The sequence below is a fragment of the Diabrotica undecimpunctata genome, chromosome 5 (assembly GCF_040954645.1).
Source record: "Diabrotica undecimpunctata isolate CICGRU chromosome 5, icDiaUnde3, whole genome shotgun sequence".
Lineage (NCBI taxonomy): Eukaryota > Metazoa > Arthropoda > Insecta > Coleoptera > Chrysomelidae > Diabrotica > Diabrotica undecimpunctata.
Window position 1 is genome coordinate 122,869,107 of NC_092807.1, and position 16,963 is coordinate 122,886,069.

At 34.5% G+C, this 16,963-nt stretch overlaps 1 protein-coding gene across 1 annotated transcript in view; it reads left to right on the top strand.

Moving 5' to 3' along the window:
- Nucleotides 1-16,963, top strand: part of LOC140442458 (piezo-type mechanosensitive ion channel component-like) — a 231,425-nt gene that overhangs the window by 64,387 nt on the left and 150,075 nt on the right. The window contains 2 exon segments of the mRNA XM_072533528.1: nt 11,911-12,122; nt 15,998-16,247. Coding sequence (XP_072389629.1) covers nt 11,911-12,122; nt 15,998-16,247 — 462 coding nt within the window.

The following is a 16,963-nucleotide window of genomic DNA, read 5'->3' on the forward strand; positions in this document are numbered from 1 at the left end:
ATATTACTCTGTTTTATGATGAATTTAAGTCCTTTATAAATCTCGGGTTAAGATTTATTGGCGCCCATCTTTGTAGTTTAGCTGTATTCAGTATTTTGTTCTTTTTTTGTCAAACTGTCAAATCTAATCTAGTATCTATCTATTATTCACACGAACCCGAAAATAAGCAACGATGCCTTCGTAATGTTCCTGTGTACAATCGGCTTATTACCACCTGATCTTCTTCTCTTTGAGCCACCCTGAGCTGATTGTCGTTACAAGTTACATCATAAATTAAATCAGGTATACTGAATGGACGTTAATTTTGACCATATTTTACCCAGTTACAGGAGTAAAATAACTTGCCGACGAGAGGTATGGGGAGAAGAAATATTCGACCCATGTAGGTAGTAGGTTTTTATCTGTTACACAGACGGGTCTGAAACTGCAGGAAGTTCAGGTGCAGGAATATTCAGTAGTAGTGGCAATTTAAACAGTTCCATTCCACTAGGATTATAAACCTCTGAATTCCAGTATTTATGCACATTTTACACTATACAAGAGAAATTAACGTGTATCAAATAATCAACAGAGTAGTCAAACTTCGAAAAGAGATGATATGAAAAAAAGTGAAATTACCTGAACGTTCTAAATGTTCTGAACTTTTGTTTTCCGCTCAATACAATTTTAATACAACAATAGTATCAAATATATAAATTAAAGTCGTCTATTCAAATTATATGGCTTCATACTATATCTTTTGTCTCATTTTTTACCTTATTATTCTTCTGTGTCTCAGTGTAATATCCACAAACCAAATCTGCCATATAATTACATGGACACTATTTAGTACACACGGATATTTAGTAGAAAAAATATAGTCCAACTCGTTAATAAATTATTTGGCGTGCTTTTTTTTAAATCTCAGTATGACCTCGCTGCGTTTTCCGCCCTAATTGCTGTCTGTCTCGTGTGACCGACTTTTTTAGTAGGGCTGTGGCATTTTACCGCGAATTATTTTGGCCCCCATGGCTCGTAGTATCGTAGGTGATGGTGAAAGTGGCGTAGGGCAAAAACAATTTTCAGCGACGTACCTTCTTTTTTTGGTGATTTAAATATTTTGAACATTCATAAAAAATAAACTTTCATATATATATATATATATATATATATATATATATATATATATATATATATATATACACACATATGTCCAAAAGTTTAGAATATTGGAATATTTCATCTTTTTATCGATTTTTATATATAAATTCTTCTGAATAGTTAAACATAATTTTGTTTTAATTCTCAACAATACTAAATAAATCTTAAAACCAGATAAACGATAAGCAAAAAAATTATTTATTCTCTTGGAGTGAAAAACTTACAAATTACAACTTACATTTAAAAATAAATTAGTATAGAAAAAAATAATTTTTAATAAAACTAATAATTAGTATTTCCTCCATTTGTCTGTATTCATGCCTCTAGACGATTTTTCATGCTGCCGATTAACTGGTCGAGCTGGGCTTGCGAAATTTTCTCCCATTCTTCACGAGCAGCATCTTTTAGTTCTCGAAGTGTAATAGGGGGATTGTTTTGCTTCTTAATGCGTGTTTTGAGAATGTCCCAAGCATGTTCAATAAGTTTCATGTCGAGGGAATTCGAGGGCCACTGTAATGTAGATATTCCTTCTTCTTTCAGAAAATTGTGTACTGTTGCTGTTCGATGAGGAGGTGCGTTGTCATGCATAAACACAAATTCATCACCTACTGCCCCTCGGAATAGACGTACGACAGGATTTAAAACTTTCTCGATGTACACAGCACCAGTGGCTCTTCTCTCCAGAACCAGCAGTGGCGTCCGTGTACCACTCATAATAGCACCCCAAACCATAATATTTCCACCTTCAAATGGCACACGCGGTTGGGCTGTTTCTAGTCGGGCTTGTCTTTCTGGGCTCCTCCAAACTAGTGTTCTTCGCGAATCAGATAGCAAGCCAATTTTTGACCTATCAGAGAACATCACGTTATTAAAGTTAGGACCATGATACACCATTTCTATAGCTCATTGCAACCTTACTATTTTGTGTTGGTAGGTTAGTTTAGGAACACGTAGCGGTCTTCTACGATACAAATTTACCGCATTTAGTCTGCGTGTTACTGTTTGGCGTGAAATATTCAGTCTTTGAAGCCTAGAAAGTTCTCTGGATATATCACTTGTAGATTCCAGACGATTTCTGCGAGCTATCAATGTTATTTGCCCGTCTTGAGATGATGTTGTATATCGACTTCTACCACTTCTGGGACGATCCTTGACGTCATTTGTAACTTAGAATTTTTTTTTAATTTTCGATACAGCACTCTGAGTAACATCAACAATATTCGCGATATAACTTTGACTCAAGCCCTGTTGTAACCAAACAATTACTCTAGATCTGTCAAAATGAGATATCACGTTTCTAGGCATTTTTAAACGGCTCAATTAAAATTTAAACAAAGACTGAAATAATGCGTAAATACGCTAATCAGTTAAATGTGACCAAAATAATACAAAAGCGAATCAAATTTTTTATCATTTTCATTTAAAAACGCTATAGAATGAATATCAACAACAGTTTTAAAACCACCATAGGCGTAGATACATTATACAATTATATTTCATGTTTACACTCTTTATAGACGTTTAATGTGGATTAAAAAATTGGTATTTGACTTTGACAGATGACATCTGGCAGGTATCATAAAACACGAGTGGTTCAGGATCGTATCTTAAAAATCTGCCCGTATCTTAAATATCTGCCATGGTGCATTTAAAAACAACTCAATTTATTAAATTATGATACATATTGGAAAGATCTTTGATGTTAGTCTTATGATTGGCCTGTCGAACTTTTTGTAGCATTTCAGATCCAACGCTGGCAAAGGCATTTTGAATACGAATTTTCGTATTATCCCGTGTTGTGGGTTCGTCATTTTATACTATATTCTTGATATACCTACCCTCAGAAAAAATAGTCCAGTGGAGTTAGTTCTGGAGATTTGGAGTTCCTATTTAAAATTGAAATAAACTTATTAAAAAAAAATAATTTTCGAAACTTTTCTCGATTAGCGAGTGTTGCAAATAATGGTGGCCTCATATCTAAATGCGAAAAATTAATTGAAGATTGCTGATTGGTGAAAATAAAATAAACGAAAACGTTCTGAAACTGTTATAAGTTAAATATTATGTTTATATAGGATTAAGCCACAATTGATTGTAATGAAAATTACATTATTAACTAACTAATGTTTTACGTTATGATTTCTGGAAATCGTTTTCAAAAAAAAAGATTATTTGTTTCTTGTAGGTTGTTTTTGGGAAAAAATAAAATTGTGAGTAGAAAAATATAGTTTAAACAAATTTAGTTGTATATTCCATTTAATAATTAAATTATCTTCGTTTACATAATTTACACATTACCAACGCCACTGAATATCAAAAGGCAAAAGGGGTTGGTCACGACAACCGGAATCCACATCGTGCCATCCCATTTTCCACCAGCGGAAACACACCTTAATGGTTAAGAGGAAATGTCGCAGCATAAAATGAACAGATAAGAGCTCGCAACTTATGAGTAGAATATTGAATAAAATCAATCCATCTACATCATAATGTATCAATACTTGACTTGGTAACATTTTACAACTAGAAAATTTTACATTCATGAAATAGATAAATTCAAATAGATTTAGCAATTCAATAGCTAAAATCAAGGAGAGAAATGGGATAAATAACAGAGATTCAAAAATAGAGTTCTAATCCTTAATGAAGAACTAATCATCAGTAGAGAAAAAAGTAATCTTATTTGGGAAGGACATTAAAAACATACTTTTAGCTGAAAAAAAAATCCTGAAATCGTTTTCAAAGAATTCTGAAATAAGAATTATGAGTAATCTTATAATTTAATTCTCATTATAATCAATTTCAGATAACATGCTACAAGAAAACAGTCTCAGAATCTATTTAAAAAGTTACTGTTATCGATAACGACAAATAGCAAAATAGACAAAGCGAACAGCTCGGGTTTGTTTGGAAAAATATTCCCATGAGATTCTTTCGCATAATCACTTTCATGAGATAAATAACCACCAAATTTTTACTGGGTTTAAATTCTCATTGTACAAATATTAGCCCGCTCCGCTATACGCGTTTCATTATCAATTAAAAAACAATGGTTTAATAGGTATTTATACATCAAGGGTGTCATTAAGATAATTACGCCCGGAGAGCGAAATAATCCAGCCAGAGGGCCTCTAGCCCGAGGGATGGATGTTGCTCGATGGGCGTAATCATCCGGTAACGCTAATATATAATATTTTATTTTTTACTTCACATAATATAAAAGCTGAAATTGAGACGTTTTTACCTTTTAGTTTACTGCACCTACAAAATATATATGCATATTTTAATTTTTAAATTTACATCAAGTAATTTTATTTCACCGAAACAGCTTAACAACCCTCTTCCACGTTCTTTAAGTGCAATGCAATTATCACACACGCACACACAAATTTTTGTAGAACCCCTAGCTCCAACCGGTCACACTCCGTAATGGAGTGGTACCTATAACCTATCTGATCCCCAAGCTATAACAAACCATCCTCCCCATCGCAGAACATAACAAATGAGGAGGCTTTGTACTGAAAGTTACTGTGGATGCCCTGGGTAATGGGACATCCTCTGTTTTACTTTATGTGGTCAAGCCACGTGATTTTAGGGGTAGCTAGAAGAGCTTTTCTTCCTATGAATGACTGAAGTTAATTTTTACATGACTTTGGACTTATGTCCCAAAATGTGTGTTCCGGACAGCGAGTCACCGACCTAAGTCGATGACTCCCCGCCCGGATTGTGTGCTCGGTCACTCAGCCGCTGAATTGGCAAAATAATTTTTGTTCTCCTCGTCAGCTGACCACCCGAAGGGTCTGGCCATCAAGCCCACGTTTGTCGGTACGTGACCTCGATGCTCAAGTTCCGCGAACTTGGTCGTTTTGACCTACCTGAAGGGCCTTTTAGCTGAACAGCTTTTCTGCCTGTGCTGCTGATCAGCATTCACTCTACTTTTTTTGTATTGTATTGGCGCTGCATGGCTGCTGTAACAGAAGGTTGTAAGTATTAAAAAATAAAAATAACTAAATAAAAGAAATAAAATATAAGGATATTGTATTTTTTTGGGCCTTCTGTTACTGCGTTTATTCGACTATTGAATGGCTATCATTTCTTCACTGTTCTTCTGGGTCTTGAAAATCACCTGAGCTTTTTCATCCATTATTCTCAGGATTCTCTTTTCTTCTGAGACCCTAAATACGTACCTTAATGGAACGTACTTAGGTATATTGAGAGCCTCTCTGATCATATGGTTCTGGACTATTTGTATTTTGTTTCTATTAGACCTATAATTATTTTAGCTTTTTGGACCGTTTGTTTCACGTGTTCTGTGAAGGTCAGCTTTTTGTCCAACCAACGTTACGCCCAGATATTTGGCTTGATTTGACCATTCGATTTCCGTATCGAATAGGGATAGAACAACATTTGGTCCGCCTAGATCTGTGTTGGTACTGTAAACAGCTATCGCTGTATCGTCTGCATATAGATCTAGCAACGATCTGGATTCGGTTGGGGTGTCCGCTGTGTATATGGTGTATAGATACGGCGACAAAACCGCTCCCTGTAACACACCAGCCTCCATGGCTCCAGCTTCGGACAGGGTTGGCCCTATCCGAACTCTGAACCTTCTGTCGGCTAGATATGACGAGAGAAGACATGTCATCGCCTCACTATAACAATATTGGTTCATTTTATACAGCAAGCCTTCGTGCCAGACTCTGTCGAATGCTTTACTGACATCTAGAAAGGTGGCTGCTGTATATTTCCTTTCTTTGAACCTTTTTGTGATATAACGATATTCTGCTAGACGCAGTACCTGAAGTTCACATCAGAATTCGGATCTGAATCCGAACTGTGCTTCAGGTATTATTCCGATTTCTTCTGATTCTTGTTTTAGTCTAGCTAGTATGACCGGCTCTGCAATTTTGCTTATTGCTGGTAATAAGCTTATCAGCCGATAATTTTGTGGAAATGTGACTTTTCCCTGGTTTTTCGATCATTATTACGTGAGCTTCCTTCCATCTGCCAGGAAAATGTCTTAATCTTAGGATGTGGTCAATGTAATCATCATGGTCACTCTAACTTTTAAAGTAACTATTCTAAAGAGTTATTTCGGACTACGAATAAGTTTTTTAGCCAATATATTCGTCTTCTTCCCACTATTTCTCTTTGCATTGTGGACCACAAGAGTATGTATCTCCATGCATTATATGCTCGAGATATTTCAGTTTTCTTTATTTTATTTTCCTTTCAACTTTTTTGTTTTCTTCATTCTTCTCAACACTTCAACGTTCGTAACTCCACCAGTGAGATCTTCAGAATGTTTCTATACGTTCACCTCACACAGGAGTTAGATATTTTCATCGTCTCCCAAGTCCCGATTCATGATCCATCTCCATTTAATTTTAGACGAAATTGTAACTGTAATAAAAAACTTGAAAAACAAAGTGCCTGGTGGAATCGGTATCATTGTTGAGTTTCTAAAAGAAGATGACGGAGTTACTACATGAAGTGTGGATCAAAGAACAAATACCTAAGCAATGGAATGAAGCTATCCTATGCCAATATACAAAAAATGAGACGTTGTAGAATGTAAAAACTATAAGGGAACTATTATATAAAGTGTTGGCCATATCTATATGAAACAAAACAGATATACACTTTGAACCATTAGAATAGTCTGAATTTACTTATTTCTTGGCCTTAGAGTCTCATAAGTTGCTTTTTCAGTTCATGGTTTCACGTTCTGCCATTATAGTTCGCAATTTGTTGGTCCAGGTCTTCGGTAAAGATTTCTTACACTTTCTTCTTGTAAAATACACTTCTAAATACGAGTACTTCTTCTTGTCTACTAAGTTTTACTAAATTAATGTCCGTTATCGTTATAGTGATGTTTCCCTTTGGTTCTCCTATTGTTCTCCTTCTTCTTCGGTCTGTTTGCATCCACTCTTGGACAAAGTCCTTCCTCTTAGTTTTCCATTTGTCTGTTTTTGCTATTCGATGCCAGTTTCTGCCCACTTTTGCTCTGATGTCGTCCAGCTACCGTTTTTGTAATCTTCCTCCACTAGACTATGTAGGCTCCAGTGTACAATGTTTCTCGTCTATATTTTGTTATCGTGCCACGTTTCCTACCCAGCTTCATTTCAGTTTATTACGTAATTTTCTTAAAATTATATCTTCCATCTTCTTCCTTCCTACTTCGCACGTCCTTATTTTGTATAATGTTCTCTCAGAGAAACTGTGTAAGTGTCCCGTTTTTAGTTCCATAGGTCATAACTTGTAGGATACAACTGTTGAACACCCTGTTCTTTATATTTATTGGTATCTTTAATACAACACTGTTATCATAATTTACTAGCGAGCTCTTTCATTTTGATCTACTCCATTACATATCATCGTGTAACCGTCCAAATTGCTAGTTCTTCTTTTCCTGGAGTTTTATGTTTCTTTCCTTCAAAATCAGTCGAAGGTCATTATCTACTCAGGGAATTTTCGAGGTCACTGAACCCACGAAGGGTTTTATAATTTATGCTCATACGACCAATAGTTTTTAAACCAGGTCTGCTTTGATTTCGCTTGATGTTATTGAATACCAAAAGACTAAAATCTACTTTTTCAGTGACAAAACACCTTTCGCAAGTTACGTGAAACGCATGTGTCTCTTTTTTGCATTCTAATATCTTTTGTTCATGGATTAAATTAAAAAGATTCGCTTAATGTAAATTTTGGACTAGGAAGACATTACTAAAATTTCTATCAAATGGTTAGTGCCTCCATTGATCAAACAAAGAAAGAATAATATTTTAGTTCGTATTTCCTGTAGCCATGTTTTATACTCTATTAATCGTACTTAAATTAAAAAGAGACTTTACAATAATTAAAATTTGTATTAAAATCACTAATTTTATTATGATTATAAATAACCTCAATGTAAATGTGTAATTAACACCAGATTTAAAAATCCAAAATTAGCAAACGGAAACGAGATACGAATACGTGATTAGTGACACACAGAATTTTTAATTTCCTTGAAGTCAGATGCAGATTAATCACCTCAATTGCAATTAGACATTTTTTTCGAACTACAATGTATATAAATTCTCAGCATTTTTTATGTATTAAAAGTTTGATATAAAACATTAAAACAATATACCTAGTTAATATGAATAAAAACAAATATAGGTATATAATTATTAAGTATCAATTGCTACTGTGAACTCAGAGATCCCGAATTTAATAGGTAACAAAAAAATGTTTTCTGGTAAAAACAATTATTCTGTATTGAATTTTTAAGACCAATTTTTTTTTCAATGCCTAGTCCGGAAATTGTTTTCAAAAAAGATTAAAGAAGAAACACAGTTCTTTCTGGGTTATGTTTTTATAAGTTGACAGTTGACTTACTTTTCCTTCATCTTGTGGGCCATAGCCTGCCTTTATATTGAAATATTTTGCCTACCATAGGGTAGATCATAAGGGGTAGAAGTAGAAGATTGGGGATATAAATTACTGGGGGCGAAGATAGGGCAAGCTAAACAAATCGAAACTTATGCGGACGGCACTCAGAGGTTAATTGGAGAGCTGGGTCGTGGATAAGTTGAATAACATGGGGTCGGATTGCGGCAACTACCAAAAATGAAACAAAGGGGTACTTAAATAAATCTCCTGGACAACTGAGCAAATAGGAACAACACGAAAAAGACTTCTAGCTATTTGAAAGTAGGACGCCGCTTCGAAGAATCCTAAACTTGCTGGATTTAGAAAAAATATCCCTAAAATAAAAAACACATCAAAGGGTTAGGAGATTATTCTAAAATAAAGTAAACAAAATAGTTCAGAGAAATGAAATAAACATTTGTTTCTGTCTCAAACAAACAGTTACATATACAGATAAGCAGAAATAATTATGATATTTATAATTACAGGGGTTTATACCAAAATAAAACAAAACTTATATTAAACATATATCCTATCTATTTACAAACTCACAAGTGGGAATTGCTACAAAACTGTTATTAGGTTATTTATAACTGGCAGAAATAGATTATCAAAATTAAAGATCTTTTTAAAATGAAAATCCCATAAAGGTTAACCTTTTCTACACAAACAAACAAAAAATAAAAAATGTCACAACAAATTAAAGGCTAGCTGTCATATGTCAACATTTAATTTTGATGACAAAAAACAATTAGATTGACAGCATAACCACACCCTAATATTTTACAATATTTTATTATTAAAAATTTAACTTGTTATAAAAGCAATTATTACTTTAGCAAAAAAAGTCTGTCTTTACTTTAAAATTTAATCACTTAAAAAGTTACCTGAATTTTACGGTTTAACTTTAAATTTCTGAAACCATAACTGGAAATGTACTGGGGTTGAACTCTCTGCCACACGATCAAATACAAACTGCTCAGGAACAGAACAGGAACAAAGCGAGGTTCAAGGGGGCACTTATACAAATCTTGAAAACGGGAACCATCTTATTTACTTTTCAGATGTTAATACAAATCTTTAGAAGTTAGAAACAGTGGTCACTCTTCCAAATTCGACATATTACATAGAGTGAAAATTCCACTATTTTCGACAAATTTTTGCCGGTCTCTTTACCGACACACTAAAACGTCTGCATACTCTCGTTAATCATTTCAACCTGACCTGAATTCCCCTCGGCCGATCTTTCTGTATCCACTGGCCGGCTGCTATCCCCCTTTTTTACCTAAAAACTTGTTCTCGCAACCAAATTCTTGACAGACAGGGTATCTAACCTTGAATCAAAACAACTCTTTTAAATTGTAGTAAACACGTACCAATCGATAAAATCATATTTTCGTTGTAGTTAAAAACTGGATTTTGGAATTTGGGGTGTTTTCTTTACATCACAATATAACCAGAACCGGCGAAATATTATACTTGGCCAGGAACGTACAGGAAATTGTTATACCTTAAATATTGAATAGTTTAGGAATTTCAACATGCTACAAGATAATAATATTTTAGCACGTATTTCTTGTAGCTATGTTTTACAGTCTACATTACATTCCTATGTCTAAACCTAAGGCATAGGCAGTGGCGCAACCGGAATAGGATCCTGGGGGGGGTTAAACCCCCCCCCCCCCAGGATCCTATTCCGACACTGTTACTCACACATTTTAAGGACTCAAAATAGAGGTAACATCATAAAAAAAATTCGGTGACCAACCAAATGCCCCCCCCCCCCCCCCCGAGGCAAATTCTAGGTGCGCTACTGGGCATAGGAATGTAATAACCACTGGATACTCAAATGTCTAAACGGATGCAAAATTAACCGGGCACTAACTGGCGTTTAAAAAAGTTTAAGATATTTCTAATTAAGTATTTATTAATAAATAAAATTTAATAGTAAAATTTATTACAAATTTCGAATTTAACAAAGAAGAAGATTTAAAAACTTAAAAAACTTAAAAACCTGAAAAGAAACAAAAATTCATTTTTTTAATTTTGAAAATTTTTTAATGAAAAACGGTATTTAGTAGTGCGTATTACCTCCACGACCCCTATTTACGGCTCTCATACGATCAAACATACTTCGGATTATGGCAGCAAATTCTCCCTGAGGACTTTGCTCCCATTCGTCAAAAACTGCTTGCTCCAAATTATTAATGATTTGAAACTGAACATGGTTCCTTCGAATAGGTCGTCCCAGAATATCCTCCTCCAGACTCCTTTGGGGACCGTGTTAATAAAGGAATCTTAACTTCACCCAAGTAGTCCCGTCATCTTGCAATGTGCGGACGAGCATTATCTTGAATCAGACGAAAGTTTTCACCAACAAATGGGGCAAATGGCACTACATGATCTTCCAAACATTGTTCAATACCTGGACACACCATTATACCATCTTCACCAAATTGAACTATAGGAGTAAAACAACATTGGTGATAATGTTCATAAGTTCTTCTCCAAATCCTAGGCCGCTTATCTGATTAGTATCGGTTAAATCTTGATTCTTCCGTGCAGAACACCGTACCCCATTCTTTAACACCCCAATTAAGATGTTCGAGAAGGTCCCGTGATAGGTATTCTGGAACATAATCCATATTAATTTAAGCGTCTTCGAACGGTATAAACGGAGACTGTCTTTTTATGGACATCACATCGTTGAATTAGTAATGGTGTTGATAATGTGCGATCACATAACGTTTGCAATCTAAAATGATTGCAAGTGATCTTCAACTTGACTTGTGATTTGTCCTGTGCCTTGACCTGGCTTACTGGTGTATTGTCCTGTTTCCCGAAATCTTTCTATTGCATCAAATGATAAATTTCTAAAGCCTTTGCAATGTAACGAATGCTATGCTATCATCCACTAAAGCAATAACTTGTGCTACTTCTTCTAGTGTCATCATTATTTTATTTTTTTTATTTTGAGAAGGAGAAAACAACAAAAAACTAAAGATAAACTTGCAAGCACTCAGAATACTAAAATACACTTAAAATAATGTTCAATTTAAGATATATTTCACATTAATAACAAAAAGTTTTGTGTATAACGGTCGTTGTTCGCAAAAATCATCTAAACAGGTTCACACAAGAAAAAAATGATATTTCTAATAAGGCATAAAATACAATTCAAAACAATTAAATATGTTTTTGTCTAAAAACGAAAAAATTCATTAAAATCTGAGTGTCCGGTTAATTCTACACTCCAGTGTATATAGAAATTAGAATGGTTTTTTATTACGAAATATTTATTTCACTTATTTTATAAAATATACAAAAAACTCATAGCACTTCTTTCTCTTTTAGGTATACTGTTCCGACCATGCCTGTTTTCATTCATATACCTGCTATACATGTTCCTGATACCTTTTCTTCCAGTGCCATCATCGACCTCTTTAACAGGCTCGACGGGAATATTTCTCAAAGTTACATTGGGCATTACAGGCTTGTTAACGCTAGTACAAACGGCATTTCAAATTGCCTTAGTTGTAGCAAAACCATACGCCCAGTTTTTAGATGTAAGTAAAACTCTATTTATATTATAAAGGAAATGGTTTTCATATTCTTAATATAGATCCATTAAGTAACATCAGTTAAGAGATATTTTAAAGCAATTACTATTTTAATGGGAATATTAATGTATTAATGTTTGTATTTTGAGAACTATTTCCGAAGTAGGAATTGAAACATCACTAGACTTGTTTTAAACTTAAATTGTGGCTTATTCCCATTAAAATAGTAATTGCTTTGAGATGCCACAAGAAAATAGCTTCAGAACAATATTAAGACATATTTTATCGCAAATTTTATAGTTGTTACCTTTGTCCTACTGTTTTAACTTTAACTTGTAAATGTAAAAAATTCTACTTATGGACATATGGTTCCCGGTTAGTTATCCAATTCATTATCATAGTCATTGACATATTGGCCGATGTGTTGTGGTTCATCATTGACCTTCAGCAGCTCGAATAGTCTGATTAATGATATTTCTCCACTGGTCGCGATCATCTGTTACTTGTACCGCCTCAGTATACTGCTTGTTGAGAAGCTTTTTTGTAAGGCCTTCCTTGGATCACCAACCGCTCCATTTTGTGATCACTTCCATCGATATGGCCAAAGAACTTTAAAATTCTAGAGTTAATAGTACTAGAAAGACGCTGATTTGGTTTAATTTCATCTAGAACCGAGATATTCATAAGACGAGCAGTCCATGGAATTCGAAGCAGTCATCTCCATGTCCACATTTCAAAATCGGCATTTTGCCGTATAATTTAATCGTTTTAAAGACCCGTTTACACGGGTAGAGTAATGATGCAAGTACTTGGTAGAGTAGAGTAACTCTACCCGTAAAAACGCTCAGCGCAGTAGAGTAGCAAGTAGAGTGCATAGTACGTGGTAGAGTAGAGTGACTAGCAACATGTGGCAAAGTAACTCTACTCTACTACCACCACCACCGCCAAAATATCCACTCGCCTGCGCACTCTACCCATGGAACGCGGTCAATTCTGGTGGAGTAGAGTAGGTAGGAGAGTGCATAGGGACGCTGTCATTCCGTCTGGAGTTGTGTTTTGTGTAAATAGTGAAAATGATGTTCACCGAAGATGAACTTCATTTCACTTTCCCTTTAAAACTTGTAGAGATGTATGGCGAATACTAGTGTTTATGGAATTTAGGTAGTGTACACTACAGAAATAAAAGTATGAGGCAAGCTGCGGAAGATGAAATCGTCGAAAGAATGGCAAAAGGGGGCTTTGGAGTAAACGAGTTCAAGCAAAAAATTAAGAATATAAGGTGCACTTATAATCAAGAGTGTTTAAAAATACAAAAATCAAAAAAATGGGGTTCAGGTTCAGCCGATGTATACGTTCCGAAAGTGAAATGGTTTACTCCTATGGAAGCAATCATGAAAGGTGCAAAAAGAAACAAGAAAACTGAAGGCTCACGGGCAAGTTACAGATTTTTATTACTTGTTAATAAAAAATACAATAAGAAATAAAAAATGTATTCTTATCAAGATAAAAGAGCTGAGGCCCCGGGTGTATTCCTTCTTTTAAGCCACTCTCTCATCCACTCTTTTCTTTGTTACAAAGCGACCTCAGTTACAAATGCATTTGCAACAGTAGCTAAACAATTTTGAATCAATTTTCTTTTTCTTGAATTCATTTTGTACAGCTTGTCAAATTTAAGGTGATACTTGACAAATTTGTCCACTTGCGTAGAAAATTAAGTGAGAACGCATTACGGAGGAAAAGAGATACATAATGCGCTCGGTCTCTTCGCCTCGTTGGTACACTCCATACTACAAGTTTACAGAGAGTGACCTTATTTATTAATGAAACTTCTATGATATGTCTATATTGTATGTTATTTTGACGTTTCAATTTTTCCTTCGGAAATTTTTCTCAAAATACAAAATATTTTGTTTTTGTTACTTGGTTAAAAAATTCTTCTAATAATTATATTTTATTTGACTCATTTATATTGACCATTCAGTCATGTTGAAGCGGCAGTTTTTTCGAACACTTCTATAAATGTCTCGTTCTGTAATTTTATAAGAGGAATATTGGCAGAGATGAAAGCTTTACATTTGCGTTACAGTAAACTGTATAAGAATAAAAGAACAGTAGTTAATCTTATACCTGGAACATACCGACGAAACATTCATTACTTAATTTTTATACTAGAGTTGTCGTAATATTTTATATTATAGTCTTATTTTAAGTTTTATTTCTGGGTTTGTGAATTTTAATTAGATTATATAATTCTGCTTTTATCATTTTGTCTGAAAAGGAAATGTTCTTTTGTCTTAACCATTCCTTCATTTCGTCTTTTCTACACCGCATAGTGGGACATTTTTGCACTTGGACATTGTGGTATGATGCATTGTCTATAACCAATACACTAGGGGCTGGTATATTAGGAATAAGTTTTTCATTAATCCATTTTTTATGATTATTATAGTTCATTTCGCTATGATAATCTCCAGACTTCGTACCAGATTTAAATGTCAAACATGCATTTTTTTATGAACCCCATTTGGCCGCCGGCGTGAACAATAATCAGCCTTTGCCCTTTGGACACTGGATGTGCAAACCTTCGGTGGTATTGTCTCCCCAGTATCTGTCATGGGTATGAGAGGAATGAATATAAGTTTCATCCATGTAAAGTATGGGCCGATTTTTGTCCCTATATTGTTTAATATTTCTGAGAAACTTCCTCCGGAGCACTTGTATATCGGATTTTTCTATTAGGATTTTCCTGTTATTCTTCGCTTTCTTCCATCGAAATCCCATATCTCTCACTTTTGTCAAAGTTTCATGCGACCCTCTATAAATATTGCCTTTACTAATTTTTTTTTGTTATATGTCGCAATGTTGGAACTCGTTTTTCCGTGACATAATAATTTATTATTATACGCCGAAGTAAACCTTTGTCAAAATCGTCCAAGTTGGATTTTGGGGCAGATCTCATTCTTTTGTTAGGCGTCGAAAATGATGTAGAAGTACCTTCTATATTTTTCATTTCACGAGAGATCCGTTTTATAGTGGCTATACTTACTCCCGTTGCTAAGGAAGCACGCTCTTGAACTTTTTTAAAATCTTTAACATGCGGATTTTGCATCGCTTCTCTCTGCATAAATATAATTACATTTTCTATTACCTCCCTCGTTTGTCCAGACAAGACTTTGCCTTCTAATTTTGAATGAAAATCCATGTTTATAATTTAATAATAAAATACTTAATAATAATTATTTAAAAAGTCAAATCTATTGTAATACGATATTTCTTCAACACACAGTAACTTTAAACATAAGTAAAATAAAAAAAACTTTGTCGCAGACTATACAAGTACTTTGCACTTCGAAGGGCCAAGAAATAATAAGGACGAATTGTGTTGTGGTCGAATGCGTATCGTGGGTGGAGCCTAATTTCAAATCGGCCAAGTGTCACGTTAAATTTGACAAGCAATACTAAACAAACACCTACTCCACAGTATACTAGCATAAGTACTATACTTGTAACTCTCCTCGTGTGAACGGTATCAAGCCATTTTTGGTAGAGTAGCGAGTAGAGTCGACTCTACTCGCTACTCTACTCTCCTCACAACTCTACTCGTGTAAACAAGTCTTAAGTATGTAATCTGCAATTTAACCCCAACAACTGTTTGGTTTTGCGGATACTTAAGCAAGTATCCCATAAGTTCTCTGAGGATCGACTGATTAGTCAGAAAACTTCTGAACTTTATTATAATTCATTTGGATTTTTAATTTAATTTTTTAATTAAATATTAATATTATTATTTATTATTAATTCTATCTATTTTATTCTATTCTATTTAAAAAATATTGTACTGTTTTGGCATAATAATAAACATACTGATCTTTATTTTCCAGGACAGTCCGACGCTAGAAGACATTCTATTCTATATAGGATTAGTTAAGTTAAATAACCTTAGTGTATCTTATATTATAGTATGGATTGGACCAGATTTTCTAATGATGATCACTCTGTTGGCTGTTTTCTTTGCTTTGAGAAAAATAAATCCTGCAGAAGTAGTAGTTGTACAAAGTGAAACCGGAACAGTTGATATCACCGTGAAAACTCAACCAAAGACAGACTATACACAATACTTCGTGGCAGTAGGTGAGATATGTGATTTAATTCTAATTTTAACGAAGTGTACACTAAAATGTCTGCAGAGAGCTGTCTAGCTCCTTACTTGACTTGCTTGAACAACATGCTTTAAATCTCGCGAAATTTTTCGTGATATGATTCTATGCGCTTTTAAAGTTATCTCTAAATAAACAACAATGCATCGATCGACTTCGTCGTGGTTTTTGTGATAAATCACCAGAACCATCAACTGCTCACAGATGGTTTGAAGAATTCAAGCGTGGACTCATCAGCTTCTATGATGAATTCCGTGAAGGTCGTCGGCGAAATCTGTTGTCCCGAAAAACATTGATGCTATGCGCAGCATGATTGAATCAGATCGACATGTTACCCTTTGACAGCGAGAAAGATGTACAGTCGTTGGATTCCTCATAATTTGACTTCTTTTCATAAGAAGGAACGTGCTGATTGGTGCCGATCCACACTCAAATGATTCAACTAAGACAGCTCAAATTTGATGTTGAACGTCGTGGCTGGTAATGAAAAAGGATATATTCTATATAAAGAATTAATAAAAAAACGCCCACAGCGTTGGCAAACAAATAAGTCGTTAGTTTTTTTTGGAAAAAGAGACGTTAACACGATTTTGGCTTAGAATGATAGAACCGTCAATGCTAACCAATCAGAATCGTTGTATCCTCTTGCTTCAGGACAATGCCACCTCTCACACGATTTAAGTAACATCC